Raw genomic sequence first — 19,874 nt, 5'->3', positions numbered from 1 at the left:
TGTACCAAAAAAAAAAAAACTACTATAATATATTTAATTTATTTGGGTTGAAAAACATGAAGCATTAATTAAATTCACAATGCCTAGAAAGAAATAATCTCCAATCGTTGATCATAGACAGTCAAGTTTTCCCCAAACATTTCTCTTATTTAAACACCTACTTTTTTCTTTCGAAGTTTTGCGTGCGTAATCCACGTTGAGAGTATGGCTGGACTTGACGTAAAGATTAAAAAAATTATATTAAGGATTTAATTCTTCTAAAGTTAAAGTTAAAATTAAAATTAAGATGTATCTCTTCATAAATCATAACAAAAACAATTAAAATCATCATATTCTTAGTAAATTTATTTTTATAGATAGTAAATAAAAAATACATTATTTTTAATTTAATCTAAAGAATATCATAATCTTAACTCACTTTGATAATCCAATTCTCGGTCAACCACTTTGTAATTCTCTTAATGAAATTGCTGGAATTACAAGTAATAATTCCCAATATAAATTTCCTGATGCCAAGGCTCTAGGGAAGTTCAAGATCCTTTAGCACTCCCCAGTCCCCAGAGCTCAACCAAGAAGGCGTTAGTGACCAATATTATAACAGAATATTGGGAAGTTTCCCAATATAAATGTTGCTAACTTGCAATGCAGTGACCGCCATCTCCCCTGGTGTCTTTTAGAGCATTTACAATGGAAGTTATTTAACAAAAAAAATATATTTTGATGTACTAAAGATGATTTTGAGTTGCTAAAAATTAGAGAGATGCTTACATAAACATCTATTGCTCATGTATTGCTTAACCTTATATTAAATATAAGAGAGAGAAATATAATATTTTTGAGTTAAACAACTTATTAATAGAAATGCTCATTGGAGAGAAAATTAATTAAATTACTTAAGATTGAGTGACACAAATTAAATTGCTTATATCAACACCACTAAAGATGCTCTGAGCCTTCGTATCCGTGTTTAAGGTATTCCAATGTGATGGAGGAAAGGCCTACCTGATATAAGAAAGGGTGCTAGGAATTCCCCTATTATCAGCATACTTACTCTTGGTGCTTTCCTTGATTTAGGTTACATAGTCAAGGATTATGAGCATTTTTTTAATGTGTTCTACATAATTGCTCTCTCTCTCTCTCTCGCATTGGAAATTCCAAGAACTTTGGGGTGTTGCATCAGGAAACTTGCCATAGGACCCCAACACTGAATGGGCTAAAACGATTCTCCCAACTATTGATAAGCATTGTCTGTTTCATCCAGCAAGCTAGTTCTGTTTCATTGACAAGGGAGTGATCCCGGGTATTTGCCCAGACCTGTTGCCACTAAGTATCCACTTCTCGCGTGATGAGGTCTCCAATCTCATTAACATTCCTGAAAAAAAAAAAAGAGATGGTGGTCTTCTGTGTTTTTATTTTCTGACCTGATACAGAACACAAAATGTGAAGATAACTTGCAATTGCTGAGCTGCAGCTTTTGTAGGATTAAGGAGATCGTCAACAAACATAAGATTTGTGACCACAGCATCATGAATAAAACGAGAATTTCTCCATGCAAATCATTAGAAAGAAAAAGAATACGAATACGAAGACATTGGATCTCCGACTCCTCTGGTGGGATAGAATGTTTCCCTATTATCACCATTCCATGTGAGGCGATATTTACTATTTAGCTTATATAGCAAAGGGGTATTTAGCCCCTCCAAACAATAATGAATAAAGGACGAAGAGATTCGATTATATGCTTTTTCAAGTCTATTCCACTAGGGCTTTATTACGCTCATCCTCATGCAGTTCACTAGCTCATGCGCAAAAATGATGTTTGCATTATATTCCTACCAAGAACAAAGGTAGCTTGCAAAGATGGATCTAAATTGATAAGGCACATTACATAGGGACATTGATCTAAATTGATTGATAAATCTGGGTGGTCAGTCTTTGGAATGAGGAGTACCATTTTTTCTATTTGATAACCTCCTATGTTGGAAAAACAGCTGGAAAACCATCTTTTCCCATAAGCTTTATGAGAGCTCATGTAGAGAATTGCATATTTTATTCTTCCTCCGTAGCAATGACATCAAATTCAATGAGAGTTCCAATTGACATTAGGGTAGGAAGAGGCAGAAGCTATTGCCTTTCTACTGCTAATTTCCTCTGTAAAATGAGAGGATGATTCATCATCTCAAAATTCCAAGTCCAATGTCTAGCGCAATGAACAACCATACATGCAACTCGAGTCATAGTTGGTTACTGCACTGCTGAATACCGTTGACTAGGTCGTCCCCCTTCTATCCAGGTGACAACTTCGACCCCTTGGGACTTGATCCAGAGGCATTTGCAGAACCCAGCTCCAAGACAGAGGGGGGGTTGTGTTTGTGAGGGTGAGAGGTCTCTGTCAGAAATAACTGATAATGCTCCCTTGGCTTAAAACAGAAAATTTCACCTGGCAAACTGCACATGTAGATGTACATAATCAACAGCTGCACTGTTTGCTGGGACCTGGGAGATGTTTTGGGTGTGTGCACACACACATGCACACAAAAAAATGAATACCAGCAGGATTTGATTCATCTGAGCGAGGTTGGTAAAATCCCCCCCAATAAATTAGTCTGACACATAAATAAATAAAACAAAAAAAAAAAAAAATCACTTCACTCTCCACACTAGTCACCAATCTTCTTTAAAGATTCAGAAAATTCAATTATTTGCATCCCTCTTCCAGCAACAGCAATTTGATAATGGTTCCTACATAAGACAAAAGCAAGAGTTCAGAGAAGCAACAATAAATCACCTAACTTGATCATCATACCATATATAACAATCACCTGCCACAAGCCCTAGCAGATAACGCTTCTGGCTCTGGCACACTAACTATTAGATATGAATGCTCAATTAGTTTGCTCTGCAGAAGATGCCAGCATCTGATCCGCTGATCAAGTCCAGTCGAAAACACCCAAGATCCATCTGTCCAGACACCTTCATACAATAAAGGTTGATTATGATGCACCAATGATCAAACTTATTGAAATGTTAATATGCATTTCCAGATATTGGCTTCAATCTGATGAAGTGATTCAAAAATGGATATATTGTTTTCAAGGACCATAAGTAATTTAGCAAATGAAAAGCAAATGTAATCTTTCGGCAAATCTACCAGACAAGTATATTCTTGTATTTTGTAAACTATAACAATTATATGGGGAATAATAGGCTTAACATTCTTAGTGGGACAAAATGCTAGATGAAGCAATTGAACTTTTTTGGGGGAAAGAGAAGAGCATTGAATCAAACAATGAAAGACTGACATGCCAACTATTCTTTATAAACCAAGGAAATAAAACATGTAGATAGAGAGGTATTATTACACAGCTTTACCTTTGACAGAAGAGCTGTGGGCAGAGGGTAATTTTTGGTAATTTAAGAATTTAATCTTATAATTCTTGCTCTGACTTTGTAAATTGATGTCCTTTCCATGTTCAGGTACAGAGACGAAATGTATGATGTCTGGGATCAAAATTCCTTCACTTGAATTTATTGATTTAGGTGATAATTCAACCATGAGATGATGAAGTGCTTGATCATCACCCCCGGTAACTATGCTGTACACATGACAATTATCAGTAATTTGCCCACCCTTTATCTCTGAAACATGGAGACAGTTGACACCAGATTGGTGAATATTTTGCAAACGGCATAGAGGCCGTATTTCACATATTTCCACTGACAAATTATCAGTCTTGCTTTCTAACTCTGGGGGAACCATATGTGTAGATTGAGAACAAACCATCTCACAGTCAGCAGAACTGCTTGGCATGTAAGAGGTCCCCTGTGTAGCATAACTGATGCTTTGGGTCCTGTCTTCGGCTTTCAAAGTGACCAGTTTGCCGTCTTGTCTTTTCTTTGATAAGTCTCTGCTTAAAGATCTCCACTGTCTTCCACCCTGACTTCCTCTGCCTGTGCGTGGTCGTTTTTGGCAATCAAAAAAATTTTCAACATTACAAACTGAAACTTGCTGCATAAAAGCTTCAACACTATCAGTTAGGTCCCAAAAAGCAACACTTCCATCAGTAGACCCACTAATCACAATATAAACATTTCCAACTTGAATGTTTTCTGCAAAAGAAAGTTCAGACATAAGATGAATAAAATTATGCAAAACAGGTGCTAGACAGAACATATATGAGCAACAACCCCTGAAATTATTATAGCAAGTATTTTAAAAATTATATGAGAAAGGAAACAGTATAGTCAACTTGTCATCTTGACAAATTATTTCTGTCGTTTCATAAACTAAGCATGACAAAAAAAACACTACAAATCACCATTATCTAAATAATGTCATTACATAACAAATTTAGCATTACAAGCAGGGTATGCTTTTAGTAGGGAGTTGGGACGTTATACAAGAGGCAGAAGCACATCTAAAATAATAATAAAAAAATCATTTTATTGAAAGTATTACAAACCTATGAATAAGCTTCCCATAACTTACACACGAGTTAGCATAAATCCAACCCTCTGAAACTTAAGACTTCAAAGTTCCAACTACTAATGACTGATAAGAAAAACTTAGCACCAAATACCAAATTAACTAGTCACAATCTATTATCCTAATGAACCCATGTAACTATTCTAGCAAGGCCTTTGGACTATTAAAAAGCAGCCCTGAGATCACAACTAAACCGAACCTTTGAGACAATTTCATCTTTGAACTTAGGCTTTCTCAATGCCAGTGCATTTGAACTTAGCAATACTATGGGCTATTTCAATAAAACTACCACATCAACGTGAAATGAAGGAATTAAGAGGTGGAGAACTCTTGGCAGTAATCACTGGCATGGCATACAAACCTTTATGAGGCCTACACATGGGAAAGATTATATGCTGCAATGATAAAACAGGTGCCAATAAAGGAACCAGTAAAGCAACCCCAAACCTGCCATCAGGTAAAAGGAAAAGAACCATGTGAAATGTTAGAAAGAAAAATAAGAAAGCAGAGAAAAATTATAATAGAATTTGACAGGATTAAGTATAAATACCACAAGCGAAAGGGCAAAACTAAAGCTCGTAACACAAGTGTAGCATCTGAACATGCAACAACAACAAAACAGACAGATATCCTGAAAGATATCCAAAATGGAAAGTTAGTTTCAGGTTTTATTTTTTGCATCAAATTAGTTAGAGTTTAACCAAATACATGAGCAAGAAAGCAAATATTAAGCCTCTTTTCTCACCTGGAACCAGAACATTTAACAAGAAAAGCAGTGACTGCAAGATATCTCCAGTCATCTTCATGCTTATCTCTGATCAAGTTTGCCGTTCTGCTCTCAGAAACCAGAGATCCCATTCTAGCATCACTATTTGTATTAGAAACATTTTCAGCAATACCAACTATTTTCTCCACATTATTTTCGGGAGTATTGTGTGTAATTGAATATTTGGCGGGCATATCAGTGGAAAGCCACTGGAACGTCATTGATGAGGAAAAATTTGACAAAAACTGATCATCAACTCCTTCTGAATTACACTGATGATCAGTTACGAAGTCATTTTTGTTGTCCAGCCTCCTATTTTTTAATATCCAAGAAGTTAAGACACGCTTTGCACCCACTGATATTAGTAATGTTGGGTTATCATTGTTCTCAACAGCAGCATTCAGTTCAATCCTCCCATCAGGTACATTGCCCGTATCTGATGAAATGGTGTATACTTTTGACACACAACAAATTGATCTTACCGCCGATCCTCCAACATGTTCACCAAGCAGTTTTGATGTAGACCAATTTTCAATACCTGGAGAGTACCTAAATCAAACAGACAGGTTAGGTATAATAAAGCATTCAAGCAAGTTCTACAGGAGCAGACAACAATGGTCTTACCATGTCAACCTCACAGTTCCATCTTCACATCCAGTTGCAATCCAACTTGATTTAGAAAATAAGGCACACTTATAATTATCTCCAACAAGCACATCATCAGAGATAAAGCACAAGGAATGTATCTCTCTACCGTGGAACTGCATGTGCAAACTTTGAGGATATACCTTCCCATCTCTATTATGAATCCAGTGTCTATGTATATTTATCATTTCATCCTGTAATAATTGCCCTTATTTGTTAGGGTTATGCAGAAAATTGTTTGTGATAACAAAAAATAATCATCCAGAACAAAATAGGCCTAGTACCTAATAAAGTGACTGCTGGAAAAAGCTTAAGAAATTGCTAAGATTAATGCTACAATTGCAGTGATAAATTTCAACTCTAATTTTAGTAATTTTTTAACTTCTACCTACACCCATGTTATAGAAGAAACAGAACAAAGGGAAGCTAGACAAGCTGACCAAATGTTTCTTTCAAATACCCTTACATATGATTGGGAAATTTTTTACATATAAAAAAATTAAGCACATGTCAAGAAGGAAATCAGGTTAAAGTTGGTTTTTATTTAAATTTACCTAGTCCATCCTCATTGTTAGGCTCAACCAATAAAAAAGGTGACACATTGAAGCCACAAAAAGGGGCTTGAAGCCATGAATATCTTATAGAGCTCATATACAAGCCCAATCCATAAAATGATCTCAAATTCAAAGCAGTAACTACATAGATTTTCTAACAAGAGTTTAACAACTTTTAGTTTGAGCAGAAAGATCTAATGACTAATGAACAGGTGTAAATGGGCTTTAGGACAGATAAATCTCAAGGAAATGCATACAGAATTTTTCAATAGTTAAGGGTTCAAAGCAGAAAGCAAACCTTGATAAAGGCAAAGCAGTTCTTCATCTCTGGTATATCACCTAGATAATAGGAATGAGGACGTCGCCATCCACCACATGGAATGTTCACCACCTGATAAAACCATACGTTATCATCACATCTATAATAAGTGGTAATGGTATACTGCAATGCATAAGGGAATGTAAATATTGACTTAGCAGAGTAAAAAGAAAAGGTAGTCAAAGTACCTTATTCTCATTAGCTAAGTTCCATACTATGAAATCCACTGATGCAAAACCAGCAGCATAACTGCTTGACAATTTATCACCGGAGTTGTTATCCACAGAAACATATTCAATCAAAGATAACCCTTTCACTTGTTTCATCCCCGTAAATTGCAAATTCTGCATTTCTTTATCAAATTCCAGATAGCATATACAGCCATCTGCTCCAGTCTGAACAAGAATAAAAATCAACAATTAGAATCAAGGTAGACCACAACCATATCTGCACTTTCAGGTTAGAATATTAAGAGTGCTCTGGATTTTATGTTTGGCAAATAGTTTAAATTTGGATCACCACAATTAGAAGGGTGAATAGCTGAACGTACTGAACATATCTCAATCTGATTATAACCAAGCTTAGTCACAGAAACACTGGAGACACTTGAAATCCCATGAACTCCTTTGAAATGATTTACTGGAGGTATCTTCATTTCTTGTGCAGCAGATATGCCCAGCACCAGATTCTTTAGCAAAGGGAACAGGACCATATTGCCACGTACATCTCCACATGCTAGGACCTGCAATTCAGATTTCAGATGAATTTCCATTTTTGAATTGTAAACTAGTATATTCAAATCATAATATTTTAAAATTCAGAATGACAAATATCCCATGTCTCTGTTCCTCATGAGTAGTTATCGAACAATCTCATTAAGGTCTATCTCTACATAAAAGCATTTTTTTGTTAAAATGCTATTTTAATTGCATCATAAAGTCAGATTCTATTGAGTATCTAATAGTCCTCCACAGAGAATCATTTAGCAACAATGAACACATCAAAATTCCACCTACTAACCCCCAATAAGAATAAAATGTAGAATATGGAGAGATAGATTTGGATCCTTTCATGCTAGAAGTACATGAAAATACCATGTTATGAGAGAGAGCCACAAGCAAAATGAATGAATCCTACACAAGTAATGATGGGTCATATTTTAATTATTCTATGCCTTTCTCTCTCATAACAAAGACGAGAGGATACTAATCCATTGACAGATGAATACCTCTTCCTCCATGCATGCATCCAAACACATTATCCGCATTCCATAATTTGATGTGAACTCTGCTATACATGATACGTTGTTACTCCTCATGGAGCTCGGAAGATCAGATTGTGAAGGGTCAGGCAACCTCCAGAGTTTCAATGTTCCTCTAGGATCAGCTGTGAAGACATACCTACACAATTGTGTCACCAGAGAATGAGAATATTTTATTAATTTGAAACAAAGCAAAATAAAAGAATAGTTTAAGAAACAGATTAGGACAACTACATAGGATTATAACATACTAACTAGAATCTCTCATTTGATAGTGCTATGTGATATATATGGTAAGATGAAACTGAGATGAGTATGCTTAACACAGTTTGAATTGTATGATCTTATGACCTGTCAACCAAAGAGAGATATAGCTTGAACTACATTCGGAATAAGTGAGTTTTTTCCCTGATTAAAGTTTAATAATGGCGTGGAGTGCATTTCTTTTTTTATTACATACTGTCATTTTAATAGCGAGGCCAGGACAAGCATCAGGGGAAAGGAAAGAAGGATAGATTCACATCTCATCAACAGGCATCATGTATCTATGCATGGTTTAAGAAATTCATTACCTACATCCCAGAGATTTACACCAATAAGTACCCAAGAGCTGTCTCTCCATTTCAGCAGGCCAAGTAAAGCACAATCTCACAGTAGGAGTACAATCATCGTTAGAAACTCCAATAACTGTCATATTTCCTTTACCATCTCCAATAGCAATCCAATCCTCAGCACCACAGTCAAGTTCAAAAGAGTCCTTGGACAATAAATCCATGCAGATAATTGGTGCTCCATTGCTGACCTGGACAAGTTGATTCCACTGAGCACCACCAGTATCACATAATTTAGCAAGGTAGAGATAACCATGATTGGTAGCAACATAAAGAGAATCCTGACAGGAAAAGCGCAAACATCGAACATATTCACTCTTGCTGCAACAAGAAAGGAGGCAAAAAGGCCAGTCAACATGGAAATCGGAAAACACAACTGAGTATGAAGACAAAGGCATATCAAAAGCAGTTCCAAATTTTCTAATGTTAGTAGTCATCCCAAGTGAGTTCATTATATTTAATAACCCTACCTGTCCATAAATCCACTATGATTCAACACATTAGGGATGCAAATGGAAAACATCTCTGTCCTACCAGGGGACCCTTGTGCTGCTTCCAAGCCCCTGGGCAGAGAAGCACGAGGTTGATGTACTTTAATAGCAGAGTCAAAGCCAGCAGTTATAAGAAGTGATGAATTTGGGTCGTACAAACATCTCCATATACCCCTTCCACTGTATACAACACAGAATGCACACATTTTGTTATGACTCTAATTCCTCTTACAAGTGAAACTGTGAGAACTTTAAAGACATGAAAATATGGACAGCTCTGGTCTCATAAAATCTAACAGAGAAAACAGTTTAGGTAGTACTCAGGTTATGACTCTTGTGAAGCAGTAGAACGCTGGAATTGCAAGATATAAGGCAAATAGAACTGGCTTATACAATACTATGTCATACATCCAATTAATTTTACTTTTAGAAATGACAGAATTGAAACATCCATTTGTAGGAAAATCAAAGATTCGGGTCATGGGATTCCTTGGTTCATTTAAACCTCATGCAAATATCTATCAACCAAAAAAATCCGTAACAATTAACAAATGATATTTGAGTCAGGTCTTTCAAGGGTTAACAACTTAACATAAATCAATGACTTTTATTACAGGTTCAAGGGACTCAAGATAACAAACTACCAATGGCAATTTCCTGTAGATACTCAGTTCAGAGAATGTCAAAAAGTCTAGATAATCTTCAATGCTTATTAAATTAGAGCCACAGAAAATTCCAAATATTAACAATTAAAATTTTAACTCTCAACAATCAAGAATTCATTTTTATAACTTACATGTGCTCCTTAATAACTTGCAGTTGTTTACCATCAACTCCCCATATACGACATGTACAATCCTCACTGACAGTGACAATCAACTGCAGAAACCCATTAGTCAATATAAATGAAAATCTGTGTAGACAAATAAATACAGTATGAGTACAATGTTAATGTTGTCAAATGCATTCAAAACAGTGTTGGTTGTGCCTAAATTTGAGTACTAAAAAAAGGCTTAGTTGTTGTAATTTGTAACTTTAATTTAAGAAAAATGAATGATATTATGAAGGATGACATTACCACTTATAAAAGTAGTAGCAATATTTATAAAAAATAGTATTAAATTTATGAAACAGTCACAAAAAATGCATTAATGAGTAAAATAGTAGATAAAAAATTGATTGAACAACTGGAATTTATCATTAGCAGTAAAAATTTCAGACAGGTGAAAATAATAATTGATTATGTTAGAAAAAGCTCACTTCTTAGTGGCAAAAAGTAAAAAAATTACAACTTAAGAGGTAAAATGATCCACAAAGTTTAATCTAGCAGCACATGAATATCTGAAATATTGTTGTACATTTCAATTTTTATGTATTTGCTGGTCACAAATAATTAAAGGAACAGGTTACAAGACTGAAGTGTCTAAATCACTTGAAGCGAATAAGGGCCATAAATAAAAGTGAAAATCTTAAATCTTGACAATATGATCTATCTGTCTATGAAGAGGCTTTTATCTCAAAGGTAAATAGACATTCCAATTAAAATAAATTACATCAGAACAGAATAATGGATTCATTTGCTAATAGTGATCATTGGAAGGGGAAATTCGGAAAAAGGTAAGATTGGTATAGAGTGGAAAATTTTATGGTATAACACTAACAATTCTACCTTTTTGTTGGGGGTGGAGGAGCAGAATATGATATAATGAATAAAAAAATAGGAAGGTAAACAATATTAGACTATCAGTAAAGGTATCTTCTTAAGATAATGCTTTTCATTTGTATGAAATGAAAGACCATTTTTTTTTTCATTGTATTAAAAGATCCTATTTAACCTTAGAAAATAAAAACCAAACAGAACTGGCTTACGTTATCATACATACAGCAGTCCCAAACCCGAGCATAATGTCCAAATAAGACAAGGGCAACAGGATCATGGCACAATGAATGCTCCCTTTCAGTAGCAACAGCCCAGACACGTGCACTGTATTAATAAAAGGAGAACAATCATGACATGTGTCATTATCTTTAAGAAAAAACATAAATCAGTGATACAATAGGACTTGAGAAAACTAACTCACCTCCGGTCATCAGAGACAGATATCAGTTTAGATCCACAAGACGACCATGCTATTCGGAATATTGAACCTTCATGTCCAATAAGTTTACATACATGAATAGCCTCATACAGTTGATCCTTTATCTGACAGCAATTGGAGGATGAAATGCTCTGATGATAATGGTTTTCTTGATGACTTGAAGATTTATTATGTTGAGGGGCAACTTTCCAAACAATAATCTGCCCGAACCAAACTCTTTGAAGTAATTAAAAGAAAATAGAAACATCAACACATTAAACACCAGGCCATAACAAACACAAAGATCTTTTAAAAAGGATAGTGGCAAGTATTTTCAGTACAACACTTTTATGAAGAAAACCAAAGATAATATTTAAGTAAAACATAAAGAGATACAGTGCAGAAAAAAGATCCTTCATGTCCAAGCTTAAATAAAAATAACAAAGTTAGTCATGTAGTGTCATATTATGCATGTAGCACAAGGGTTTGCATAAACAATTACAACTAAGTTATGTTATATACTTGTATTCCACCAAGATTATAATTGGGATTTGCTTGAACTGTTTTGAGTGTTTTTGCATGAGAACTTTGGTATTAGTCTGTGGAAACCAAGCAAGATTGAGTCAACAGCACAACGGTTCTATTTGACTATTGTTGTGACTTATGATGAAGGCTTTTCCAGCCAACAATCTACTGGAGCTGTAGAAGCTGAATTTAGACTAACAAATACGAAAGCATATGGAGGATATTTGATCTGTTATTAGGCATCTGGATTAAATTTCCCCTGTTATCAGGGGATATTTACTCCACATCCTTCCCAGCGTTGTTCCATTTGCAGAATCCGTTTAACCTTTCCATTGTCATTAAAAGCATGATTTATAAACTCCTTACGTATTTTATGCCCCTCTTCTATATCCCTTTTGATAACATTAAGGCCAAGAAGCATTCACCATCATTTACTACTTACCAGGTAAAAGAAAGGATGAGGGAAGGAATTCCATTAAAATGTTCAAAAACATATTCTCCCTAAGTCTTGTCTGGCAATTCGAACATCAATTGTGAACATTAAAATATCAGCAAATCTCTTACCTCATTAAATATTGTACCAGACGCAATTCGGAAAACTTCAAGATTGTGACCCCATAATCGCATTGAGTACAGAAGGCACCGCACTATGATCCATCGACAAACACAACCTCATTAAAATAAAATAAAAAAAAAAAAATAATAAAAATAAAAAAAAAAAATATATATATATATATATATACATAAAAACCAATCCATGGCATATAGTGAAGTTGAAACCAACCTGGAGATTGAACCTTAAGAACCATTTTAGAGTTAGAAATATCCCAAACGTGAACTGAATTGTCGCTACATCCTACAGCAAGAAACTCACTCTCCACATTGGAATGAGGTAAGGATCCCTACTACCAAGTAAAAAGAAAAAAGAAAAGCAACCCAAGTTAGAACACAATACGAAGAAACACTCATTATTTCGAAATTGAAATCCGTTAAGTACTCACTCTCACTCACCTTGAGGAAGGAAACATCCAAAACCCAGTGACCAAACTTGGGCAACAAATGAACGAACGTCAACTCTGGACTCCGAGAAGCGCTATCAAATGCGAAGCTAAACAGTTTCACTCTCGTTTCCCCAAACACAGCAATTACATTCTCTTGAGGGAAACTAGAAGCGATTCCGTGGACGCGAACTCCTTCGAATACAGAGAAGGATCTTACTCTCTTACTCAGTTCTAAATCGTACAACGTAATTTCCGAACCCAGACCTGAACGAAGCATTGAAGAGGTCAAAACAAGTGAAGTACAACAAACACTGTGCAATTGAAACTTGAAAACGGTGAGAGCAAAACATTATTACCGGCGAGAAGAAAAGGAAGAGAGAGATTGGGAATGCGAAGAAAACAGAGAGCTGAGATGTCACCGAGATAGGGGCCACGGTGCATGCTCCGTTCAGTTAACCGTTGTTCCTCCACCGCAGTTGTTCCGTTCGCCGAATCCATTTAGCTCCTTCAACGATACAGTGAGGTAGGGTTTAAGCATGAGTCCATTCGACGGAACTCAAGGATTTATAAGCTTGCTTGCGCGCTGTTTCTTTTTGGCTAAATTAATTTGTTAATTTAGATTTTTTTTTTAAGAGTTTGTATAAATTGTTGAATTTGTATATTGTTTTTAATTGAATTTTTTGTTAGATTTTAGCAAAGCACAGGAAATTATTTGACATTTTCAAATGATTTACAGATTAATTAAGTATTTAGTTAATTGATCAGTTTCCTTAAAAAAAAGTTAATTGTTCAATTATTTCAGAATTTTTAGATCAATCCATGTATTTTTATGGAATCTTAACTATAAATAATTTTATAAACTTAGAGATTTAATTAAGAATTTTGTAAGTATAAGGACTTATGAAAAAAAAAGTAGTCCAAGTTAATTATTTTCTTTTTCTTTTTCACCTTTTCCAACATTTCTTTGATTTAATTGTTACTTTAGCCAACTAAGTCCCTTTAATTGTATTCTTGTTAGAGAAACGATATTTGTCTCGCTGCATTATGTCAATCCTAGTGATGGGCGTGCTAATTTTTCTCACACCATGGATAGAGTAGTCTTCTTCTGTCTGTTGACCTGATAGAAACTAGTCTCCAGCGTAGAATTCTTCTTCTAGTTCAGGACTTAAACCCTCCTTGCTATACATTTTTTTTTTTTAAAAATATTATACCAAATCTCCACCAGGAATTCTACACACGATCTGTCGGTTATATATTTTAAAGCTTGTTTGTTTAAAATACCAAGTGGCTGTTCGTAAAAGCAAAAACAAATTTTACCGTTTAATTTAAAAATAAAAAAATAATTTGAAGGTAAAAATAAGTTATCTTAAGAATAAAATTTTCACTTATTGTATGTAAAGCCAATCCTAGTTAAGTCATTCCCAAATAATTTTGTTTAACATAATTTGCAAACTGATTAGTATTTCAAAATTCATTTAAAATCAATTCTACGAAATATAAATAAAAGATACCCTTGTTTTATTTATATTATTACTAATTACTGATTCTTTTTAACATTCCGGACACCCAAACAAACCTGACATAGACCAGTCGACAAGTGTCTAGCCTGGCCTCAGAAGCTAATACAATTGCAGAAGATAGATGAGACAGCAAATCGCAAAGTAAGAAACAGTGCCACTTTCGTAAAAAGCAAACAGTACACTTGGCATATGAACACCTCTGTCTTTGATCAAAATCGAAGTATACCCCAAACCAAAAATAAAATATAAGCCCATTCAGGCAATGGCGTTTGGCCTTCAACAAAACGTCAAAGTCACATCCCAGCTTGATATACTTTAAATCTAACTTAAATCCGATATAATCCAATACCACTCCCTAAGCCGAAAACCAAATTCATGTTTATATTGCAGTTCAACCATGGCTTTAGCCAGCAAGTTCAACTGCGTTTGATGCTTCACGTTTTCAAAGTCACGGTGAAGCAAAACTAGGGAAAAAGTTTATGACCTCCCCCTTTTCGCCAAACACCTCGCACAGGAGGCCCTCCTCCAACGTCATCATTGTTACCTTCTGAGCTGTCTGTTGTTCCAGGATCTGATTGATCAAGAAGGGATGAAACAGAACCATCACCAAGGCGCACTCTCAGGAACTTTGAAGTTTTCTTGCGTTGCTTGTTCCCACCACCCCCATCCTCTTTACTTTGATCGGATAAACTGCCATTTGATGTTTCAGTCTGCCCACCAAGCTTCATTGTAGGTTGACTACCAGGATTTGAATCAATCTGCTGCTTGATTTTTAATTTGCCCCTGTCAGTGCGGTAATCACCCCTTGATAGCACCTCCACTTTCTCTTCTGAAGATTTATAATTTGCCTGTAGCTGATGTACAGTGCTTAAAAAGCTATCTGCTAATTTCTCTGTGGAGTTACTCCCCCTACTATCTACAGACTTACCTTTACCTTTCTTGTTTAAATTACCGTCTTTGTGATGGGTGCTAGCAGTGCCTCGAACTAAGTTAATTTCTGGGAAAGCATCTCTTTGCAAACTAGCGTTGTGAGCCTCAATAAGCTCTTTTTGTTTCTGAGTATCCGGGCATAGTCTTGCCAACTCAAGCACAAGATGAGACAAGCCAAACTGCTGCACATAGTCCACATATGTACCTGTATCTATTGTGCCTTGGCGATATTGGGCAGATATGTCTTTAAATATACTGTATCTTTCTTCATCAAAATCAAGAGCACCACGAATCTTTTCAACCAAAGACTTGTTAGCAGATTGAAAATTTTCCACGTTTAATTTAGACTGGCTGCTGGCAGGTAACTTACTCACTTGTGCAGCAGAAACTGGAGGAAAATCAGAAATTGAAATTTCAACAGAGTTGTTCTCCATGAGATTTGGAGCAGATGCAGAGTGAACAATTCTGACATTGTCGCGTGTGTTCCTCGATGAACCAGCAGGTAATTGTCCGTGAGTAGTTCTTTGTGTAGCCTGAATAGAACCTGCATAAGTTGATGATGAAGGTCCACTGTTAATTACTGTTTTCATCTGCCCAGTGTTACGAGACAGTCCAAGAACATTATTTGTTGACGGTTTAGATTGTGAAGGATTACTTGATGTTTGTACCAGTCCACGGCCTGCTGCTGGCCAAGCATTACCAGAATTGACAACGGATACAGTTCTGTTGCCATGCCGACGCAGACGTGCAGCCATAGTGTTACTAGATGAACCTTCCAGTTCATGTTTGGACCTTTGCTGGCCATTGCTGGAAGTTATGGGTAGAGGTGGAAAGGAAGAATCTTCCAGAGGCCCATTTCTAGAGCTATGCCCCAAGGCTTGAAGGTATCTTGCAGATGATTCAGAACCTCCAGCAGCTAATGATTCAAATGGCTGAATGAGAGAATCAATATCATCATTCCCATCATCAACAGCAATTTGCCCAATACTTGATGTCGATTGATCACGAAATGTTCGCTCTGCATTAGCTGTTTCCAAACTAGCTTCAATGGCCATAGAAAGTTGATTTTCAGTATCACGACGAAACGTACGACCTCTTCCACGGCGTTGCTCATGTTCATTACCATGTCTGTATCGGAAGCTAGTTGGTATCTGTAAGGGAGGAATGAAAGCTACAGTTACGTTTCCATAGGGAGTGAGAAGGATCTAGGAAGTAATTTGTCATCAAAAACTAGAAGTGTCAATGGACATAAGAAGTGGGTTAAAAAAAAAAGAATGTCGTTATACTTGCCTGAAGAGCAGCATTACGCTTGGACCGTGACATCCGCCCTCCATGTTCAATAGCATTATGCCTCTAAGCCATGAACAAGGAAAATGAAATTCAACAATGGAGGACCAACACATCTAATAATTTTACAGTATAAGATAAAAACAATCAGCATCCAAACACACAAGCATGGAAAATCATTAAGCAGATGCATGAACAGCACACAGGCACACTCCAAACAAATCATTAAAAACGAGAGACAAAACATAAAAGATCCATGTGCATAATTAATCAGTCACCTTCATCTCTGCTTCAGATTGAAAAACAACAAACTTCTTAGTAAGGCAAGCCTCATCTTCACATAAGAAGTGCTCTTGACGGAAGTGGATCTGTGCAATAAGACATATGTATTTCCAGTTCAAATGACAGGAATGCTTTTGTAAATCCATTTAGTTAATAAGAGAAAATCCTAATGCAGATATCTTGCCTCTAGGTCATCATAATTCTTATAGTACTCATACTGCCCTGGATGCTGCCTGCATTAAGAAGCACAATGTTATGAATCTTCAGTTTATTACACCCCTATTGAGCATGGAATTAGCTTAGCTGTTACCTTTGGCATATATGACAAGTATAATGTTCTGTAGACATATGCATGTATAATTCATTGTCTCCATAAAATGGGGTTCTACAGAATTCACACATGGGATGCCCCATGAAACCGCCTCTCTCACTCTCACTTCCATCCACCTCAGAATCACCTGAGATTATGTGTTGATTCAACTGTGCTTTGGTATATAGTTTTTGCTCACATATAAAAACCTATGTCATAGAAATGGTTAAGTCTCAGAATCAATCAAAGAGCAAAACAAAGGTTACAAATTCTTGTTATCCAAGGAATTCATATGGGACATATCGTGAAATTTCACCTTCCTTCCTTCTAAACACAAATTGCACATATGCAACTTGTGACGGTGGAATAAATGACCCTTCAACTGCCCTATATTCCTAAACTTCGCTCGCCGCCTTGATGCAGCATCCTGTGGTTGATCCTCAATCTTGTCACATACACTGCACGAAAGTCTGCACATAGCCTTGATCATCCTGTAATGGTCCATATCATCAAAAAATGTATTTGTATCCTCATGGTACCAATATGATCCAACCTTGCCCTCCCTCACCTCTGAAGGAAGGGTCGAAAAATCATTGATCATCCTTGTATAATCACCTAGAGCCTGGCAGTATACAGTAAAATTGTATATCAACAACATTGAAAGAGAAAACCAATTACAACAATGTAAAATTAACAAAAGAAGCCCTACTGCCAAGGTTTTAAGCAAACGTGACAGGGTTACAGGCTACAATTCTGAATTAAAACTATGGTTTCCAAACCAAGTAAGTTTACCAAGTCATGAATGGATAAATTCAGTAGTTTAGAAATGACAATAAGGATAAAAAAACACTTATATTGTGATATAAGCTGCCCAAGGACAAGTGACAGTAATAAAAAAAAAAAAGTTATATTGTGATATAAGCTGCCCAAGCTTATATCACTATATAAGCATATACAATTCTGGATGCATTACAAACAAGTTAATGAAGAAGAAGAAGAAAATATGCAATCCATGTTAAAATTTCTTGTCCCAAAATGCAGGAAAAATAAGCTGCCCAAGGACAAGTGACAGTAATCTTAGTAGTAGAAAATTCACAACATGATTCAAATTAGGGACAAATTCTACCCTAGAATAACTCAGCACAACTTCAAACTAGAGCTAAAAGATGCGAACGATTCTTCTAATTCATAATGATAAAATACACATGTCATAATCGAATACAACAGTAAGCGTCAATGTGTGGCACGTTAACATTTTAACTCAACCAATTCAGATTGCAATGTATAGCAATTAGCAAAGACTCCACACGTTTAGGGCAACATATGCAAAACAATTTCATCTCACCGATTATTAACAAAAACAAATATAAAAAAATTAGGGTAAACAGAGGATTGGGCATTGCGTATACCTTGGTGGCGAAAACAAGGTTGCATTCGGTCTTGCAGATGCAGCAAAGGCGATCGTCGCAGATGAAACGGAGACGAGCGACGCACGTGGAACACACCTCCCGGTGCAAGCAGGGTCCGTACGCAACCCATTCCAAAGGCTCAGCACAAACGGCACAACAGTCGTCCATCTCTCTCTCTCTCCTTTCGATTCTTGATTATGGATCACAGAAAGCGCAAACCCTAATTCCAGTGCCCGGATCACGACACGAGGTTAGGTTATTGCAATAAGGAGAGGGAGAGAGACAGAGATTGGGATTCTAGGATTAGAAACGATCGGGCTTCCTGATCTTAAATTATTGGACTGTTGCTTTGCGATGGGTAAGATAAATACCTTATATGTCAACATGTGTGTGCTTTGATTTATTTAAGATAAAAATAAATAAATAACTGAAAGGGTTTAAAGACCACAGCCACCCGCCACCGCCTCCTCAAACCAAATCCCAACTCCTCACTTGCATTTCTTTTTTCTTTTTAGGATAAATAAATAAATAAATAAAAAGGAAAACGTTAAATTTCTTTTATGGTGAGTATATGATGAGGTAAAATATTTTTATCAAGTTGTTTCTTTCTTTCTTTGCAAAAATTTTAGATGAATTGGGCTTGTTAAGGCCAAGATTATAAAATAAGGCCAAAAACTCAATAAGAGTTTGTAAAGTTACTTTTAAATTATTCATCAAAATTTTCACGTTGATAGTGAGATTGAAATTCACATTGAGATATGAACTCAATTCTTATCGATTAGATTAACTCTTTTTATTTCTAATAAGTTATTTGGTTATTTGTAATAATATGACATGATTATCTTATCCAATTTTCTAACATATTAGGCTGGTCAAATGTACTAACATGTGACGTATAATAAAGATCATTTCTCACGAGATTGACATGCAAAATAACGAACGAAATTTTTTTGAAATTTGCTCATAAGCCTTCATTACTAATATTGACTAGGCTAAATGTTAAGCATATTAAGGGGAACCATTTAGGTTTGTTGATGAACATTTGCCATCGAATGAATCACTGAAAGTCATACATGGTCAAATTCAAGAATGTCCATCTCAAGAGGTAACGGCGGAAGTGCCAAAAATGAAACCGGTTTAAATGGTCATTGTAACATAATAAGGTAATATACTCAGCCCACACATGTTAATGGTAGTCTCTATGGTGTAAAAAAGGTTAGAAAACGTACCCAAGAAAGCAGGATGAATTGTGTTTTCAAATATTTTGTAAATATTGTTGCAAGACTCTGACTTCGTTTGATAAAGGTGTTTTTGTTTAAAGGGTTTCATAATCAAATATAAACAAAAGCTTTGTAAAACACTTTTACAAAAACATAAACGAATATAAAACAATGATTTT

General features: G+C 35.7%; 2 protein-coding genes across 5 annotated transcripts; both read right to left on the bottom strand.

Moving 5' to 3' along the window:
* Window positions 1–1,080: 1,080 nt before the first annotated feature.
* Window positions 1,081–13,334, bottom strand: LOC100780968 (uncharacterized). Of its 2 annotated transcripts, XM_006604694.4 has the most exons (20): window positions 13,094–13,334; window positions 12,748–13,001; window positions 12,521–12,638; window positions 12,301–12,383; window positions 11,215–11,432; window positions 11,003–11,117; window positions 9,930–10,012; window positions 9,113–9,313; window positions 8,604–8,963; window positions 7,999–8,170; window positions 7,321–7,512; window positions 6,959–7,165; window positions 6,750–6,842; window positions 5,877–6,091; window positions 5,232–5,801; window positions 5,037–5,117; window positions 4,848–4,933; window positions 3,373–4,110; window positions 2,823–2,973; window positions 1,081–2,742 (listed from the first exon to the last, which is right to left on the bottom strand). In XM_006604694.4, the coding sequence occupies exons 1-20, from the start codon at window positions 13,233–13,235 to the stop codon at window positions 2,661–2,663; spliced, it is 4,161 nt and encodes a 1,386-aa protein (XP_006604757.1). In that variant the 5' UTR covers window positions 13,236–13,334; the 3' UTR covers window positions 1,081–2,660. The 2 variants fall into 2 exon arrangements, with proteins under 2 accessions (XP_006604757.1, XP_040868638.1); XM_041012704.1 differs by lacking the exon at window positions 13,094–13,334 and having other exon boundaries at window positions 12,521–12,641; window positions 12,748–12,856.
* Window positions 13,335–14,399: 1,065 nt separating this feature from the next.
* On the bottom strand, window positions 14,400–18,856 carry LOC100780426 (E3 ubiquitin-protein ligase ZNF598). Of its 3 annotated transcripts, none has more exons than XM_006604692.3 (8): window positions 18,476–18,856; window positions 17,383–17,688; window positions 17,067–17,275; window positions 16,941–16,989; window positions 16,753–16,842; window positions 16,478–16,540; window positions 15,843–16,338; window positions 14,400–15,731 (listed from the first exon to the last, which is right to left on the bottom strand). In XM_006604692.3, the coding sequence occupies exons 1-8, from the start codon at window positions 18,641–18,643 to the stop codon at window positions 14,722–14,724; spliced, it is 2,391 nt and encodes a 796-aa protein (XP_006604755.1). In that variant the 5' UTR covers window positions 18,644–18,856; the 3' UTR covers window positions 14,400–14,721. The 3 variants fall into 3 exon arrangements, with proteins under 3 accessions (XP_006604755.1, XP_006604756.1, XP_006604754.1); XM_006604693.3 differs by having other exon boundaries at window positions 14,400–16,338; window positions 17,383–17,557; window positions 17,635–17,688; window positions 18,476–18,614; XM_006604691.4 differs by having other exon boundaries at window positions 14,400–16,338; window positions 18,476–18,854.
* Window positions 18,857–19,874: the final 1,018 nt, after the last annotated feature.

The sequence above is a fragment of the Glycine max genome, chromosome 19, assembly GCF_000004515.6.
Source record: "Glycine max cultivar Williams 82 chromosome 19, Glycine_max_v4.0, whole genome shotgun sequence".
Lineage (NCBI taxonomy): Eukaryota > Viridiplantae > Streptophyta > Magnoliopsida > Fabales > Fabaceae > Glycine > Glycine max.
The sequence above is the reverse complement of the archived record's forward strand: the minus strand, read 5'-3'. Positions and strand labels throughout refer to the sequence as shown.

Bases quoted from the DNA above. Each gene is read 5' to 3' on its own strand.
- LOC100780968 (XM_006604694.4), bottom strand. From the start codon at position 13,235: ATGGATTCGGCGAACGGAACAACTGCGGTGGAGGAACAACGGTTAACT. The intron at 7,513-7,998 runs GTATTCATCTGT...TCTGAATTGCAG, and splicing joins ATGCATGCATGGAGGAAGAG to GTCCTAGCATGTGGAGATGT. The intron at 2,743-2,822 runs GTGATTGTTATA...TGTCTTATGTAG, and splicing joins TCTGCTAGGGCTTGTGGCAG to GAACCATTATCAAATTGCTG.
- LOC100780426 (XM_006604691.4), bottom strand. From the start codon at position 18,643: ATGGACGACTGTTGTGCCGTTTGTGCTGAGCCTTTGGAATGGGTTGCG. The intron at 17,276-17,382 runs GTGAAATTTCAC...TCTATGACATAG, and splicing joins TGTGTTTAGAAGGAAGGAAG to GTTTTTATATGTGAGCAAAA. The intron at 16,843-16,940 runs GCAAGATATCTG...CTTATTGCACAG, and splicing joins AGAATTATGATGACCTAGAG to ATCCACTTCCGTCAAGAGCA.